At 39.6% G+C, this 19,189-nt stretch overlaps 1 protein-coding gene across 11 annotated transcripts in view; it reads right to left on the minus strand.

Annotated features, from left to right (window-relative positions):
* The window catches only part of ANKRD26 (ankyrin repeat domain containing 26), a 195,351-nt gene that overhangs the window by 151,331 nt on the left and 24,831 nt on the right, over positions 1-19,189 (minus strand). For 10 of the 11 annotated variants that reach the window (XM_048836169.2, XM_048836165.2, XM_048836163.2 and 7 more), the window contains exons 6-9: positions 14,223-14,371; positions 6,786-6,836; positions 1,608-1,641; positions 1,445-1,517 (exon numbers count right to left, since the gene is read on the minus strand). In XM_048836169.2, coding sequence (XP_048692126.2) covers positions 1,445-1,517; positions 1,608-1,641; positions 6,786-6,836; positions 14,223-14,371 — 307 coding nt within the window. The remainder of the gene's footprint in view (positions 1-1,444; positions 1,518-1,607; positions 1,642-6,785; positions 6,837-14,222; positions 14,372-19,189) is intronic. The other variant, XM_048836164.2, reaches the window with a different exon arrangement.

Genomic DNA, 19,189 nt, shown 5'->3' on the forward strand with positions numbered 1-19,189 from the left:
CTCTAGGCGGCACTTACCTCAAGTAGCTCCCGGAAGCAGTGGTATGTTCCTCCTCTGGCTCCTACGCAGAGGTGTGGCCAGGGGCTCTGCGCACTGCCCCGTCTGCAGGTGCCTCCCCTGCAGCTCCCATTGGCTGTGGTTCCCGGCCAATGGGAGCTGCGGGGGTGGCACTTGGGGCCGTGGCAGTGCACTGACCTCCCTGGCTGCCCCTACGTGTAGGAGCCGGAGGGGGGACATGCTGCATTGCCGCTGCTTCTCAGAGCCGCGTGGAGCCAACCCCCAACCCTGCTCCCTGGCTGGAGTGCCAGAGTGGGGCAAGCCCCAGACCCCACTCCCTGGCTGGACCTTAAGGGCCAGATAAAAACATTTTGGCCCGCGGGCCATAGTTTTCCCACCCCTGTAATAGACAAAACCAATCTCAAGATTATAAATTAGAGACTAACCAGAAGAAATTAGATTTTAGAAGGGACTGGAAGTTTGAATGAGATTTGAAAATAGCTAGCTACATAGAAAAGAGGCTATTCCAAGTTGGAAGACAATGAGAAAAACAGTGGGAGTCACAGAGGGAGAAACAAAGACAATATGGAAGCAGCAGGAGTGTGCAGAGAGTAAGGCGAAGAGTGGGACTATAGAGGAAATGAGAGCCGAGAAGCAAGCAAGGCGAGCTGTGTAAATGCTTAAAGTTGAAGTAATGGAGTTTGAAGCTGATAAATCATCAGAAAGCCAGTAAAAGTATTTTAGGAGTGGGGTGGAAGAACATGATCAGAGCACCAGGAAAGAGGACATTTAAGTACCCCGAGGTTAGCATGAGCAATATAACAACAAAGTAGAAGGTAGAACCACTTCAGTGAGTAATCGACAGAGCCCACTTGAGGAACAATTAATTTGTTGCTGAGGAAATGGGAACCAGTCAACATGGTGAAGCATTTAAGTGGAACTGTGTACAAGAAATGTCTGATGGAAAGAACAACAGGCAAATAAATAATTTCATTTTAATGCACTGTTACCCTGTCATAAAAGTACTACAGTTCAAGATCAAATTCTTAATTCTGGAAGGGAGTAGAGGTAATTGTATGGTTTAAAGAACTACCTTTATTCTCTTGAAACCCTGGTTTAAATGAGCAGAAATAAGTACAGTATATGAGGTGGTCTTTATCTCATCATCTACTGAATATTTATCCAAATCATAAAATCTTCATACACTCTGCCACAACTAAAAGTCTTTTTAGAAGGGGCTCAAGGTGGGAATGGAAAGGGTGAAGATCAGGTCAGCTGCATTTGTATTTTGGGAAAACTTGCACTATGGCTGACTAGAAGTAAAGTCTCTCAATCACAGCAAAAAAATAATCTTTGCTAAAATCTCCCAAATGTTAAAAGAAAAAAAAAAAAAGGATATATGCTTCCTCTTATATCTAGGAAATATTTTTCCATAAGAGTATGATACCTTAGGCGTAAAATCTAGTTCTTCCTCCTCTGATGTAAGCCAGCTGTCATCCCCTTCATCTTTTTTAGAGCTTCTTAAATAACAAAAACATAAGACAATAATAAGTGGTGCGCGCTCTCTCTCTACGATTTGCTAAAATATGTTATTTTTTTTTAAATCTTACCTTACTGAATCTCCTTGGGAAAGGTCATCTATAACTGTTCAAATATTGATTAAAATAAAAAAGAAATTAATAATTTTAGCATTAAAAGCAAAAGACTTGGAAGCTGCCAAAGGTAAGTAAAAATATTTAGCATGAGCAAACCGACAAGTAATTCAAGGCTGAAACTTAGTATAGACATGTTAATCAAGGGTAGTATGAATGTAAATACATTTTCTATTATCAGTTGAAAAAATCTGTATGTTCAAAGGATGAAACAAATAAGGTCTTCAGTTTGGTAAGCACTTTTGTACTTATGTTCAAAATATGACATACAATTTAAAAATGAAACTAAGTTCCAAACAATTGGAACATAGTTAATCATTTTTGGTGGGCATGATGTGGTGAAAGGGAAGTAAAACTGCTAAGATTATAAAATTTGGAATTGTGGGCAATTCATATAAATAGAAACTTATCTTTTTTATATTTACAGTATGGGCTATACATTGACATATGCTGGACTATGTCCGCAGCACCACTCTCTTCTCTGCATTACTCTGGTAATGCATAGGGAATGGAGAGCAGTACCCTTGTGTAGGGAAATTGCCAGGTGGTGTAAAGCTGATTGGGCCTGCTCTACATCACCCACTCTTGACCCCTCTGAGTAAGGAGCATTACAGGGACAGAAAGGATGTGAGTAGAGCATGCTGCACTGAACCACACTTCGCTAGTGGAAGAGCAGTAACATGTATCAGTGGCCAAACTAGATCCATGTTTCCCCCAGGACTGGGGAGGCCAAAAGATGGTGGAAAACCACTTATGCGTCCCCATTCCCAGCTATTCCGAGGCCAGCTCTAGCACACCCAAAGATTGGGCCCAGATTAGTCAGCAATGACTCTCTGAAGATTTTAGACGTGCTTAACTTTACAAATTGCAAGTAGTCGAATAGAAATAAATGGAACTACACACTGTTCATAAAACTAAGAACATAGTTACATGTGTGCAGGATTTGGGACTTTATCATAGTGTGATATCCAAGACATTGTAATTAGAATGAAAATGGTTGAGATTCCCCAACACCACTGACTTTAATGAGATTTGAGGGAGCTCTGGAATTTCCAGGATCAGAAAATAAATACAGTTCTATGTTCAGAAAAATTGATTTTTGATATATCATTGTGCATTAACTCATGTAATTCTTATTTTAAAAGACAAAATTAATATGCCTTTTGTGACTTTCCATGAAGAATTTTTTTTAAACTTCTTAACATGGAAATCAAATAGCAAAGCACAATTAATAGTCTTAAACAAAAGACTGATATAAACATAATAAAGTCAGGAAACTGAAAATTAACAGCAACATGTTAGTTACTTAAGCATAGGCCAAGTTCATCTCAAGGCATACATGTCCTCTGTTCTACAAACAACCAAACAAAATACAAATAAACTTGTTTTACTAGGACAGTAATTATATTCTTCATAACTCCAGAATGCTGGTACACTGATGATTATTTTTTCATAATCTGAGCAGAAGTTTCATATTTTGCCTTACTCTTTGCACCTACTGTGTCATTTTTGCTCGACAGGCCTGAATGGTTGTAACTTCAACTCTGGGCATAGATGAAACACTGAAAAAATTCTGATTAGCAAGAATAAGAATAAGAGGTAAGTGCAAATATTTTTAATGAATTTTGACCTTTTCTCCAAAAGAGTAACTCTCAAAAACAATCATTTCCCCAAATTTTTTTTTCCATTTTAAAAATATTTTTATTATAAAAATACTATACTCTTAACGCGGCAGAAGAGTCTGTCCTATCTCAGGGCCTCTCCTTTTGTCCCTCCAGGCCCACGAACATGATACAGTTCTGTGGTGACCTAGAATCCTACTTTCGACGTCTCCGACTCAAAGAATATTTCCAACACACCTCTGAACAACATACTAACCCACTAACCCCTTCCTACCAACACTACAAAAAGAAGGATTCTAGGTGGACTCCTCCTGAAGGTCGAAACAACATTCTGGACTTCTACACAGATTGCTTCCGTCGACGTGCAGAGGCTGAAATTGTGGAAAAGCAGCATCACTTGCCCCATAACCTCAGTCGTGCTGAACACAATGCCATCCACAGCCTCAGGAACAACTCTGACATCATAACCAAAAAGGCCGACAAAGGAAGTGCTGTCGTCATCATGAATAAGTTGGAATATGAACAAGAGGCTGCTAGGCAGCTCTCTAACTCCACATTCTACAGACCATTATCCTCTGATCCGACTGAGGATTACCAAAAGAAACTACACCATCTGCTCAAGAAACTCCCTGAAAAAGCACAAGATCAAATCCGCACATACACACCCCTAGAACCCCGACCAGGGGTATTCTATTTGCTACCCAAGATCCATAAACCTGGAAATCGTGGACGCCCCATCATCTCAGGCATTGGCACTCTAACAGCAGGATTGTCTGGCTAAGTGGACTCTTTCCTCAGGCTCTACACTACCAGCACTCCCAGCTATCTTCGAGACACCACTGACTTCCTGAGGAAACTACAATCCATTGGTGATCTTCCAGAAAACACCATCCTGGCCACTATGGATGTAGAAGCCCTCTACGCCAACATTCCACACAAAGATGGATTACAAGCTATCAGGAACGGTATCCCCGATAATGTCACAGTAAACCTGGTGGCTGAACTTTGTGACTTTGTACTCAACCACAACTATTTCACATTTGGGGACAATATATACCTTCCAGTCAGCGGTACTGCCATGGGTACCCGCATGGCCCCACAGTATGCCAACATTTTTATGGATGACTTAGAACGACGCTTCCTTAGCTCTCATCCCCTAATGCCCCTACTCTACTTGCACTACATTGATGACATCTTCATCATCTGGACCCATGGAAAAGAAGCCCTTGAGGAATTCCACCACGATTTCAACAATTTCCATCCCACCATCAACCTCAGCCTAGACCAATCCACACAAGCGGTCCATTTCCTGGACACTACTGTGCTAATAAGCGATGGTCACATAACCACCACCCTATACTGGAAACCTACTGACCGCTATACTTATCTACATGCCTCCAGCTTCCATCCAGGACATACCACACGATCCATTGTCTACAGCCAAGCTCTAAGATACAACCGCATTTGCTCCAATCCCTCAGACAGAGACAAATACCTAAAAGATCTCTATCAAGCATTCTTAAAACTACAATACCCACCTGCTGAAGTGAAAAAACAGATTGACAGAGCCAGAAGAGTACCCAGAAGTCACCTACTACAGGACAGGCCCAACAAAGAAAATAACAGAACGCCACAAGCTGTCACCTTCAGCCCCCAACTAAAACCTCTCCAGCGCTTCATCAAAGATCTACAACCTATCCTGTAAAATGATCCCTCACTCTCACAGATCTTGGGAGACAGACCAGTCCTCGCTTACAGACAGCCCCCCAACCTGAAGCAAATACTCTCCAGCAACCACACACCACACAACAAAAACACTAACCCAGGAACCTATCCTTGCAACAAAGCCCGATGCCAACTCTGTCCACATATTTATTCAAGTGACACCATCATAGGACCTAATCACATTAGCCACGCCATCAGGGACTCGTTCACCTGCACATCTACCAATGTGATATATGCCATCATGTGCCAGCAATGCCTTTCTGCCATGTACATTGGCCAAACCAGACAGTCTCTACGCAAAAGAATAAATGGACACAAATCTGACATCAGAAACGATAACATTCAAAAACCAGTAGAAGAACACTTCAACCTCTCTGGCCACTCAGTAGAAGACTTAAGGGTGGCAATTCTGCAACAGAAAAGCTTCAAAAACAGACTCCAACGAGAAACTGCTGAGCTTGAATTAATATGCAAACTAGATACCATGAACTTGGGTTTGAATAGACACTGGGAGTGGCTGGGTCATTACACATATTGAATCTATTTCCCCATGTTAAGTATCCTCACACCTTCTTGTCAACTGTCTAAATGGGCCATCTTGATTATCACTACAAAAGTTTTTTTCTCCTGCTGATAATAGCTCATCTTAATTAATTAGCCTCTCACAGTTTGTATGGTAACTTCCACCTTCTCTGTATGTGTGTGTGTGTGTGTGTGTGTATATCTATCTATCTATCTATCTTCTTACTATATGTTCCATTCAGTGCATCTGCTGAAGTGGGCTGTAGCCCAAAAGAGTTTATGCTCTAATAAATGTGTTAGTCTCTAAGGTGCCACAAGGACTCCTGGTTTTTTTTGCGGATACAGACTAACACGGCTGCTACCCTGAAACCTATAATGTAGTTTGTTGGTTGTTCTTAAAAATGTTTCTTTTTTGCACTGCAATTTTGATCAGTCTTTTAGTCACATTATGCCTTTAAAAAAATCAGAAGTTTTATTTACAAAAGTTGACTTCAAAAACAAAATATTTTTTTAAAATGACAGAGAAAATTTAATTTTTGATTGTTTTTTCCAAAAGATTATAGTACACACAAACAAAAAATCCTGATTTTGCACGAATTCCCATAAATTATGTATTTTTAACCAATTTGTCTCTTTATTGAAGGAGAAAGGGCAGCTATGAAGTAGAAAGTCTTGACTAATGGGTTCCACTTCTGTTGGGAGTCTATTATTATTGTTGCAATCCATTTATTTAAATTGAAAATGTTCTCAATTCTTGATGGTTACCTATAATTGTTACATATTTTACAACAATAATGAATTATGATTTTTCTTTAGAAGATAAGAAACAAATTCATGCTGCAAGTTTTGGGTGTTTCAGACACCCTTGCATTTGGTTTGGACCAGCCATAAAGTGTTTGATCTAAATCCAAACTGTATTTGAGGGTTGCTCATATCCACTGTTTTGACTCAGGCCCATCTCAAGTTTGTAGTAATATCAAATTAATAGGTGTAAATAAGAACACCCTATTACTTAATGTCACGCTACAACACACATTAACACACAACATTCTGCACTCTTACATGACGAATGCCAGAACTGACTAATTAGTTCTTAAATATTTGCAAAACAACAAAAGCTATAACATCACCACCACAAAAAACAATTTAAAAAGTAAAATCAAGCCATTAAAGGACTTTTGAATTCACACAAAAATAATAACCATCAAACATGTATAAACACTTGAATTTGGTATTTTCACATTGGAAGTCTTATTGTATGGAATACCTTTCCCTGAATCTCTTGTTCTTGATGTCTGGCTGGGAGACTGTTGCATTTCTATTTCCATTTAGGGAAAGGCATGGAAAGGACAGATGAAACAATGAAATCAGAAAATAAAGTTGTAAAGCAGAAACATACATATATGAAGATGAAACAAAGAAATACACAACTACTGACTGTTATTAATCTATTGAGCAATTATGATAGTGCTGAAAACAAACAAGAAATGCTACTTGTTTAGACTCTTAATACCGTGCCAATAAGTTTAATTTTCATCTTATTCTCCATAATCTGAAATACCCTCAATTCAATATTAAAACAAAAACATTTCCTTATCAGGATCTGTACTTTACTGGCAATCTCTAATCCCTGCCTCCCTGAACTCATGTGATTCTAGTCTGTCACAAACTATTTTATTATGTTTCTATAAGCACCCATTCCTTGTACTGCAGGTATGTTTATTTTCACCATATACATGGAATGCAGGGAAACCATCAGTGCAGTACAATAAAGTTTGCCTGCTGGAGGGCCTAAATTCCCTTCACAAATACTGTGCTCCAAAGCTGCTGATGTGTCTGTGCCAGCAAGCTAAATATGTGAGCTCCATAGTCCAGAGGATCCCATGCATAGGTCTCCGGCACTTTGGATCAGGGCACATTCTCTAGTTGTGACATGGTTTGAGACCAGTTCCCCATAGGCATGGTTAAGTATGTTTCTAATACTTGCTAATAAAGTTGTAGCTTTAAGGCAGCTCACCTTAAAATAGCGTCTCTTATTTGTGCACTCCTGAAATAATAAAAAAACCTACCTATTGTCCTAAATCTGGGCCTGGAGGGGATCCTCTTTACATATATTGGTCCATGACCCATGTGAAAATGGTGAGAGAATTCCTCCTACTCCAGACCCACAAGTGGGAAGAGTGAACAGTGTGTGGAGAGGTGTGGTGGGGACAGGGGCAGGACACACATTGACCTCCAATTTCACAGGAATTAGTCTGAAAAAAGTAATTCATACTGGAGCTATATTAGTTTTCTGAGAATGCTCCATGCTGTGGAAAAAACTCCAGAGGTAGCCATAAGCAGAAATCAGAATGAGGCAACTATCCCAGAGCCAACGCAGGGGCTCTGCACTTCCACACAAAAGACCCTATGACTCTGCTACAACCCCAAGGTCTACGCAAACCTGAGGGGAAACCATGGACTGAACGTCTCATGAGTGGGGAGGTGCGGGCAGATGAAATTCAGAAGAAACACCACCAGGTTCCCTCACAGGCCTTTCTTCCCCATGCCTCTGCAGTGGGTTTTCCCACGGAAAGGGAAAACTGGCCAACGTTAGTTACTTCATCAATTACCGTAACTGCAGTTGCAGATATAGCAGGGGAACATGACCATGCTATTTGGCAAGCACTATAAACATGATGCCCTTTCAAAGTTATATTTTTTCTTTGACAGAGCAGTGAACTTTGAATTTAGAATCTGGTAATTATCTTGTGACTAATCTACTTGACAGTCTTTTAAAGACTTTTTAAAAGAGACTAAACAGTTAAATAAGGAAAAAATAAGGGACATTAATAGGGCCCTACCAAATACACAGCCCTTTTGGTCAATTTCAGTCATAGGATTTTAAAAATCATAAATTTCATGTTTTCTGATATTTAAATCTGAAATTTCACGGTGTTGTAACTGTGGGAGTGCTGACCCAACTCTGATGGCAGCAGCGCAGAAGTAAAGGGTAGCATGGTATGACCCTGCCACTCTTTACTTCTGTGCTGCTGCTGGCAGCATGCAGCATTCAGAGCTGGATGCCTGGCCAGCAGCCACTCTCTGGCCTCCCAGCTCTGAAGGCAGTGCAGAAGGAAGGGTGGCAATACTGCATCCCCACTACAATAACATTGCAACCCACACCGCCCATGACCCTCTTTTGGGTTGGGACCCCCAATTTGAGAAACGTTGGTCTTCCCCATTAAATCTGTATAATAAAGACCAGATTTCACAGGGGAGACCAGATTTCACAGTTGTGATGCATTTTTCACAGCCGTGAATTTGGTACACATTAGGGATCCCAAAAATAAACAAAATTAATAATGTTTACTGGCTCTGAGATAAAGTAGTGCCTAATCAATCACAATTTGTAAAACATTAGCTTAATTTACATTACAAAATATTAAAAATTAGCAAAATTTGTCATGACCTGTACACGGTTTGTATTCTAATCAAATATTTTTCTGCCCAAATGGAGTTTTTACTGAATCTGGCAATGATGAATCAAAACAGTACATTTAAGAACTGTTTTGATAAAAATTTAAAACATTAAAACAGACATGTTAAAATGCAAAAAGAATTTCAAGTTTTCTGAACATCTTTTCCAACAAGAAGGGCAAAAGGGTAGAAGAATGTAAGGAAATAAAGTGGCATGCAAGGGCATTTTTTGGTCTTTGAACCTCATCAATTTTTTCTCTAATTCCTAATATGCTTTCTTCCCCCACAAAATCTTTTAATTAAACTACAGCCACTCTACTTTCCACATATTTTACAGAGTATAGCTCTTAAAGAGAAATATTAAAATCTCATTCCGTTTTATTGCTTTTAATTAAGGTCATCTGTCCAGGAAAATAAAAAGGAAGTTTTCTGATCCTACAACCACTTGTGCTGGCTTGCCAGTATAGTGCAGTTTCTGGACCTTAAAGAAGTTTAAAAATGTGTGAGCTGGTTGGGGAAAAATGTAATTTTTTTTAACCATTTTGTCCAATTTATGTTTTGATTATCATTTTCCCTTACCTTACAAATGAGAATGACCATGATGTACAAAGTTAAGGCCCAAACTGTTTTAAGTGTTCACTAATTTGGGGTACTTCAGTTCTTAAATGCCCAACTTGAGATACGTATGGTTGATTTTCAGGTATATTGTATGCTCAGAGCTCTCCTTGTCTTAAGACTAATGACATCTATGCAAGAAAGCAGGCACTTAAAAAAGGTAGGTGTTGAAACACCACCTAGACACCTGACCAGACCCAGCTGGAAAGCAGGGTGTAGATAAGAAGGGATACAACAATGAGGCATCATTGGGATCCAGAAAAGAGACAGAACAACAGCTGATGAAGCAAACTCCTGTGGGGAGCTCCTCTGACAAACTTGGTCAAAAAAACCTACATGGCTGTTTTTAGAACAGTATTTAAAGTAGGTTTCAGAGTAACAGCCGTGTTAGTCTGTATTCGCAAAAAGAAAAGGAGTACTTGTGGCACCTTAGAGACTAACCAATTTATTTGAGCATAAGCTTTCGTGAGCTACAGCTCACTTCATCGGATGCATAGTGCCCTAAAATAACCTTGCGACATAGTGCATCCGATGAAGTGAGCTGTAGCTCACGAAAGCTTATGCTCAAATAAATTGGTTAGTCTCTAAGGTGCCACAAGTATTCCTTTTCTTTTATTTAAAGTAGGTAGAGGGTGGTGCTCAACAGCTAGTAAGGACCTAGCTCCTGATCCAACCTACAAAGGCCAAAAAAACCTTAAGAGAAAGGGGAGGTTTATCAGCCCTGAGATAAGGAATCCTGCAAAGTGTTTCTTTAAAGAAACTTTCTTTATTCATTACTAACAACTGTTTGCAAACAGAGAAAGGCAAAGAAAGAAGAAACAAGGAAGAGAGAATCACAGCCCTTCACTACAATAAAGACTTGGTGCTTGAAACACAGCAGCCTCAGAATGGCTAATGAGTAAGGCCCTAACAAATTCATGGCCATGAAAAACGCATCACAGACCATGAAATCTGGTCTCCTCCAGTGAAATCCGGTCGTTTGTGTGCTTTTTCCCAATACTATACAGATTTCATGGGGGAAAACCAGTGTTTCTCAAATTGGGAGTCCAGATCCAAAAGGGAGTTGCAGGAGGGTCGCAAGGTTATTTTACGGAGGTCGCAGTATTGCCACCCTTACTTCTGCACTGCCTTCAGAGCTGGGTGGCCAGAGAGCGGTGGCTGCTGACTGAGGCCCCAGCTCTGCAGGCAGCAGCGCAGAAGTAAGGGTGGCAATACCATACCATGCCATTCTTACCTCTGCACTGCTGCTGCAGGCAGCAACTCTACCTTCAGAGCTAGGATACCCGCCAGCAGCCACCGGTTTCCAGCTGCCCAGCTCTGAAGGCAGCACCACCGCCAGTGCAGAAGTAAGGGAAGCAGTACTGCAACCCCAACTATAATAACCTTGCGACTCCTCCAAAACTCCTTTTTGGGTCAGGACCTCTACACTTACCACACCTTGAAATTTCAGATTGAAATAGCTGAAATTATGAAATTTATGATTTTTTAAATCCTATGACAGTGAAATTGACCAAAATGGACCGTGAGATTTCCTGCATATACAAGAATATGACAAACTGCTGATCTAATAGCATATTCTCCACTAAGGACAAATGGTGAAATTACCTCCTTTTATTTTCATTGAAAAGACTTCAAAAGCCAAATTCCAATCTCTTATAGGAAGCATGTTAGATCCCAATTCCTGATTATTCTGGCTTTGCAACAGTGTGAATGATCCTGAGTAAGCAGAACAGGATCCATGCCTGTTTTCCAGTCACAATTGCCAGAGCTGCTCAGGAGCCCAAGAACTCAAATAAACTTCACATCTCCAGACAACCCTTCTGCGTCTGCACAGGTCAGTGCCATCACACACCTGCACTAACCACTTCAGAGATCCAACATTAGGAGAGAAGTGGTCCAGGGAGATTATTTAAGTGCCATCACAACCAAAGAAGAAAAAAGAACCTTTGAGACCTGGGCTCAGGAAATTGGGGGGATGGTATATTCTTCCCTGAGCCTTTTTCTCTCAGCTGTAATGTTTTTATTCAGGTATGTACAGTTCGATAAGTCTTCACTCATGTTCTGTTTATCTGTAACAGCAATACCAGGTGGTTCCACAGATGACAATAATTGCCCAGGAGATGGAGGTGTTATTTGGCCCAATTGTTCACCCTTTCCTCCCAGCCAGTAGCTCCATTTTCGAACTATAAGATGGTACTGTTCTTTGAGCCACACAAACTCCATGTGTGACTGTCAGCCATGAGACCTGTCACTACAGGATCAGTAGGCATGTGCACTGCTTTTTGCCGTCAAACCCTCAAGGTCAGGAGCCACGTCACAGTCTTTTGGGAGGGAGCTACAATTTGATTTGTGTGTGGGTGGTGTGTGGAGCCCGTAAACACAAGATTTAATTCTTCAAGATACCAGCACACATAGTACTCCACATACAGAATCAGGCAGGATCAAGGAGTTCAGCTCTATGCCACTGAGCAGGCCTGGAACAAGATTTGGCCCTAAATTTGGTTTAGTCTTTTGGGAAGGAAAAAGGAGAGCAAGGGTGACCCTGTTGTGTTTTGCTTTGCTCACACACTTCCTCAAAATTTTCAAAAATTGTGTGATTTGCTGCATTTGAATGATATCAGCTCTGTCCACTCACCACATTATTACATTTACAGATTATGTATTAATATCATTAACAATATGAAATCTTAATTTAAAATAATAAACCTGAGTGATTTATATTGCTTGTACTTTACATGGAAAAGGAGGATTTCAAGGTGGGAAAATAAGTTTTGTTTATGGAATCTATTTCTAGTGCGTGAGAGGCTTGTAGCTGTAGATTAGATTTTGTAAATTCCTTAATAAATTCTTTTGCCATATAAAGATATTTAATATAATTTCCTGATCATGTAACTATTCATAATTTGTGTTTCTACTCAGTGCATTACTTGACTAAATTAAACATTAGTTTACAAAATGATATGTAAGAATCAAAAACAAAGCAAAGCTCTATCCAACAATGTACCTAATTATTTTAAAGGACATAAGTATACACAGAAAATGTATTTTTGCTGTTTATGAGTTTGTTTACACAAAGCCATAATACTTTGCAATATCATAAAAACCTCACAACAGCTTAGTTATGACAGAAACAGAAAACTGTGACTGAAGGTGACAAATAAAAGTTAACCCACTCTTTCTATTTTAAACATCCTACTTAAGGTTGCACATATATACGCACACACAAATTCAGTGGAAGCCAAATATAGAGCCATGTGTTCTTATACTGAATTATTTATCACTTCCTTACTGCAGAAAGAAGAAATCGCTTGACTTAAAGTATGGATTAATCTGCAGTTTCCTGTAAGCGGATTCACCACATCAGAAGTGAATAGGCAGCAGGAAAAATTACTTGCCTGAACAAATATAATATTTCAGTTCGCATTTTTTTTTAAACAGCAGTATTTTTTGGTATTGTCAAGGTTCCTCCCCCACTCTGAACTCTAGGGTACAGATGTGGGGACCTGCATGAAAAACCTCCTAAGCTTATCTTTACCAGCTTAGGTCAAAACTTCCCCAAGGTACAAAATATTCCACCCGTTGTCCTTGGACTGGCCGCTACCACCACCAAACTAATACTGGTTACTGGGGAAGAGCTGTTTGGACACGTCCTTCCCCCCAAAATACTTCCCAAAACCTTGCACCCCACTTCCTGGATAAGGTTTGATAAAAAGCCTCACCAATTTGCCTAGGTGACTACAGACCCAGACCCTTGGATCTTAAGAACAATGAACAATCCTCCCAACACTTGCACCCCCCCTTTCCTGGGAAATGTTGGATAAAAAGCCTCACCAATTTGCATAGGTGACCACAGACCCAAACCCTTGGATCTGAGAACAATGAAAAAGCATTCAGTTTTTTACAAGAAGACTTTTAATAAAAAATAGAAGTAAATAGAAATAAAGAAATCCCCCCTGTAAAATCAGGATGGTAGATATCTTACAGGGTAATTAGATTCAAAAACATAGAGAACCCCTCTAGGCAAAACCTTAAGTTACAAAAAAGATACACAGACAGAAATAGTTATTCTATTCAGCACAATGCTTTTCTCAGCCATTTAAAGAAATCATAATCTAACACATACCTAGCTAGATTACTTACTAAAAGTTCTAAGACTCCATTCCTGTTCTGTCCCTGGCAAGAAGCAGCATACAGACAGAGACAGACCCTTTGTTTCTCTCCCTCCTCCCAGCTTTTGAAAGTATCTTGTCTCCTCATTGGTCATTTTGGTCAGGTGCCAGCGAGGTTACCTTTAGCTTCTTAACCCTTTACAGGTGAGAGGAGCTTTCCCCTGGCCAGGAGGGATTTCAAAGGGGTTTACCCTTCCCTTTATATTTATGACAGGTATATATCCTAGTGAGATCTGGTGGGGAGGAGGCTGGAATCCTTTGGCAGACAGATCACAACCAGCCACAGGAGATGCAACAAGAATCTGCTGAGATCCATAGCCAACTAACGAGAGAAGTACAAAACTTCCTAGGTTGGTCACTCTCTTTCCTTCGCTGGATGATTAAAAACAGTTTTAACAAGGCATGTGTGAGTAAAATAGTTATTGACTCTTCATTTAATTGAATTTTTTTAACAATCCTACCTTCTTTATCTGTAGCAGGTGCACCCAAAGCAAAACCAACATCTCCAACCCTGTCTGGACTGCTAAACACAGACATTCCTTTTGTATTGTTTGGAGAAGGTTTTTCTACATTTTTCCAGTTGGCATACTCAGAAAGTTGTTTACTAAGACTACCCATAGAAAGAAAGAAAGAAAACACATTAGGGAAATAGTAATGTGACATTTGAATATATCATATTTACTATAACAATAACATCCATTAATTATTCATGGTGAGGTTTAAAAGGATAAAGAAAAGGAGTACTTCTGGCACCTTAGAGACTAACCAATTTATTTGAGCATAAGCTTTCATGAGCTACAGCTCACTTCATAGGATGCATACTGTGGAAAGTATAGAAGATCTTTTATACACACAAAGCATGAAAAAATGGGTGTTTACCACTACAAAAGGTTTTCTCTCCCCCCACCCCACTCTCCTGCTGGTAATAGCTTATCTAAAGTGATCACTCTCCTTACAATGTGTATGATAATCAAGGTGGGCCATTTCCAGCACAAATCCAGGGTTTAACAAGAATGTCTGAGGAGGGCAGGGAGGCGCAGGAAAAAACAAGGGGAAATAGGTTACCTTGCATAATGACTTAGGCTTGAATAGAGACTGGGAGTGGCTAAGTTAATTGTATCCAATTTGCAAATGAATTCCAATTTAACAGTTTCTCGCTGGAGTCTGGTTTTGAAGTTTTTTTGTTGTAATATCGCAACTTTCATGTCTGTAATCGCGTGACCAGAAAGATTGAAGTGTTCTCCGACTGGTTTATGAATGTTATAATTCTTGACATCTGATTTGTGTCCATTTATTCTTTTACGTAGAGACTGTCCAGTTTGACCAATGTACATGGCAGAGGGGCATTGCTGGCACATGATGGCATATATCACATTGGTGGATGTGCAGGTGAACGAGCCTCTGATAGTGTGGCTGATGTGATTAGGCCCTGTGATGGTGTCCCCTGAATAGATATGTGGGCACAGTTGGCAACGGGCTTTGTTGCAAGGATAGGATCCTGGGTTAGTGGTTCTGTTGTGTGGTATGTGGTTGCTGGTGAGTATTCGCTTCAGGTTTGGGGGGCTGTCTGTAGGCAAGGACTGGCCTGTCTCCCAAGATTTGTGAACGTGTTGGGTCATCCTTCAGGATAGGTTATAGATCCTTAATAATGCGTTGGAGGAGTTTTAGTTGGGGGCTGAAGGTGACGGCTAGTGGCGTTCTGTTGTTTTCTTTGTTAGGTCTGTCCTGTAACCTACTACAGGACAGGCCTAACAAAGAAAATAACAGAATGCCACTAGCCGTCACCTTCAGCCCCCAACTAAAACTCCTCCAACGCATTATTAAGGATCTACAACCTATCCTGAAGGATGACCCAACACGCTCACAAATCTTGGGAGACAGGCCAGTCCTTGCCTACAGACAGCCCCCCAAACCTGAAGCGAATACTCACCAGCAACCACATACCACACAACAGAACCACTAACCCAGGATCCTATCCTTGCAACAAAGCCCGTTGCCAACTGTGCCCACATATCTATTCAGGGGACACCATCACAGGGCCTAATCACATCAGCCACACTATCAGAGGCTCATTCACCTGCACATCCACCAATGTGATATGTGCCAGCAATGCCCCTCTGCCATGTACACTGGTCAGACTGGACAGTCTCTACGTAAAAGAATAAATGGACACAAATCAGATGTCAAGAATTATAACATTCATAAACCAGTCGGAGAACACTTCAATCTCTCTGGTCACGCGATTACAGACATGAAAGTTGCGATATTACAACAAAAAAACTTCAAAACCAGACTCCAGCGAGAGACTGTTGAATTGGAATTCATTTGCAAATTGGATACAATTAAATTAGGCTTGAATAGAGACTGGGAATGGCTAAGTCATTATGCAAGGTAACCTATTTCCCCTTGTTTTTTCCTACAAACACCCCCCCCCCCCCAGACGTTCTTGTTAAACCCTGGATTTGTGCTGGAAATGGCCCACCTTGATTATCATACACATTGTAAGGAGAGTGATCACTTTAGATAAGCTATTACCAGCAGGACAGTGGGGTGGGGGGAGAGAAAACCTTTTGTAGTGGTAAACACCCATTTTTTCATGCTTTGTGTGTATAAAAGATCTTCTATACTTTCCACAGTATGCATCCGATGAAGTGAGCTGTAGCTCATGAAAGCTTATGCTCAAATAAATTGGTTAGTCTCTAAGGTGCCACAAGTACGCCTTTTCTTTTTGCGAATACAGACTAACACGGCTGTTACTCTAAAACCTTTAAAAGGATAATGTACAATATTTCACCGTATTAGAGGCTATTTTTAAATTTTTAATTGTAAACTGTACCATTTTAAATATATATTTTAATAATCTAGATACCTAACCTGCAATCTGATCTGCATTGGCAGACCGTTAAACATGCATGGAGTTACACTGATGTCAATGCAGCTCCTCAAATACAGATCAAATTGCAGGATAATAATCTTGGTGTGATGGGATTTTCTTGGTGTGAGTTAAGAGAGAATGTGGATAAAAATTTTCCAGAGCATGTAATTGATTTTTATTGGGATTTAGGCACTTTTGAAACCTTTAGGGAATTAAAGCATAAAGACTTTCTAATGTTTAAAAAAAAAAAAGGTCAAACAAACCTAAACTATTTATTTAGAAAGTATTAACAGGTTTGCAAGTCTTTTCCATGTAAATATCAGAAACAATACAATAATCATTACAATAGTGAGCTTTTGTTTAAAGATATATTATACAGGAATGTAGTTATCAGATATCTCTATTTAACATGGTGTTACCATATTACAGAGTATCATTACAACACCTATGACATGCTGTTCCTAATGACTATTAAATTGAGTGAAATCTCTGATGACACATATTTAACGGACCAGGCATGTCTACCAAATCTTAATATTTGAAAAAAATTACAGGTGTGGTGGGGGTGTTATGCAGCTGAATAAATGTACTTGAATAAAAAGGTATACAAATATCTAAGTATCTATTTGTTCTCTATTTTGCTGGGTACATAATTAGTGTTAATTTTTCATAACAACCACCTCTCATATTTTTTGAACCATTCCTCTATGGTTGGACTATTTTTGTTTTTTCCAAGGAGAGACTATCAGTAGCCAAGCAGCTACTAGCAGATGAGAGATTAATTGTTCGTTTCCTTCAGTGTGATCATTTCCGCAAGAATCTCCAGGAGGACTACCAAAGTATCATTTGGTAATAAATATCCAACAATATGTGATATTTGCTTACAGATTGCATTCCTATACTCTCTAATGACTGGACATGTCCACAATATATACATAAAATCTCCTCTTTCACCATAATTTATCCAACTTTATCCCAATCTCTCTATATTTTTTATCTGACTGGTGTGAGATAACACTGAAACAGTAATTCAAAGGAAATTTCTTTCATTGTGCTTCAGACTGAGGATGCTGATCCTCTTTTGCAGATCAAACCCCATTCCTCTGGGGTAATTTGCCTACCCCAGTCCTTTTTCTAGTGTGTTATATATATACTTTTTTTTTCCTTTTTTTTTTTTTTTTAAAGGAAAGCTGTCTGCAAAGATATAAATTAGGGCTGTCAATGAATCGCAGTTAACTCACGCAATTAACTGAAAAAATAAATCGTGATTAATCACAGTTTTAATTGCATTGTTAAACAATAGAATACCAACTGAAAATTTATTAAATTTTTGGATGTTTTTCTACATTTTCAAATATATTGACTTCAATTACAACACAGAATACAAAGCGTACACTACTCATTTTATATTATTTTTGTTTACAAATATTTGCACTGTAAAAATGATAAACAAAAGAAACCATATTTTTCAATTCACCTCATACAAGTACCACAGTGCAATCTCTTTATCATGAAAGTGCAACTTACAAATGAAGGGTTTTTTTGGTTACATAACTGCACTCAAAAACAAAACAATGTAAAACTTTAGAGCCTACAAATCCACTGAGTCCTACTTCTCATTCAGCCAATCGCTCAGACAAACAAGTTTGATTACATTTACAGGAGATAATGCTGCCCACTTCTTATTTACATTTTCACGAGAAAGTGAGAACAGGCATCCTCATGGGACTTTTGTAGCTGGCATTACAAGGTATTTACATGCCAGGTATGTGAAACGTTCATAGGCCCCTCCATGCTTCTGTCACCATTCCAGAGGACATACTTCCATGCTGATGATGGTCATTAAAAAAATAATGCATTAATTAAATTTGTGACTGAACTCTTTGGGGGAGAACTGTATGACTCCAGCTCTATTTTACCCGAATTCTGCTATATATTTCATGTTACAGTAGTTTCAGATGATGACTCAGCACATATTCATTTTAAGAACACTTTCGCTGCAGATTTGACAAAACGCAAAGAAGGTACCAACGTGAGATTTCTAAATATAGATACAGCACTCAACCCCAGGTTTAAGAATCTGAAGTGTCTTTCGATATCTGAGAGGGACGAGGTGTGGAGTATGCTTTCAGAAGTCTTAGAAGAGCAACACTCCGATGCGGAAACTATAGAACCCGAACCACTAAAAAAGAAAAATCAACCTGCTGCTGGTGGCATCTGACTCAGATGATGAAAATGAACATGCATCAGTCCGCACTGCTTTTGATTGTTATCGAGCAGAACCTGTCATCAGCATGGACCCATGTCCTCTGGAATTGTGATTAAAGCATGAAGGCACATATGAATCTTAAGCCCATCTGGCATGTAAACATCTTGTGACACCAGCTACAACAGGGCCATGAGAACACCTGTTCTCACTTTCAGGTGACACTGTGAACAAGAAGCAGGCAGCATTATCTCCTGTAAATGTAAACAAACTTGTTTGTCTGAGCGATTGGCTGAACAAGAAATAGGACTGAGTGGACTTTGTGACAGTATGCCTGCTCCCCCCTA

The sequence above is a fragment of the Caretta caretta genome, chromosome 1 (assembly GCF_965140235.1).
Source record: "Caretta caretta isolate rCarCar2 chromosome 1, rCarCar1.hap1, whole genome shotgun sequence".
In the NCBI taxonomy this organism is placed as follows: Eukaryota; Metazoa; Chordata; order Testudines; family Cheloniidae; genus Caretta; species Caretta caretta.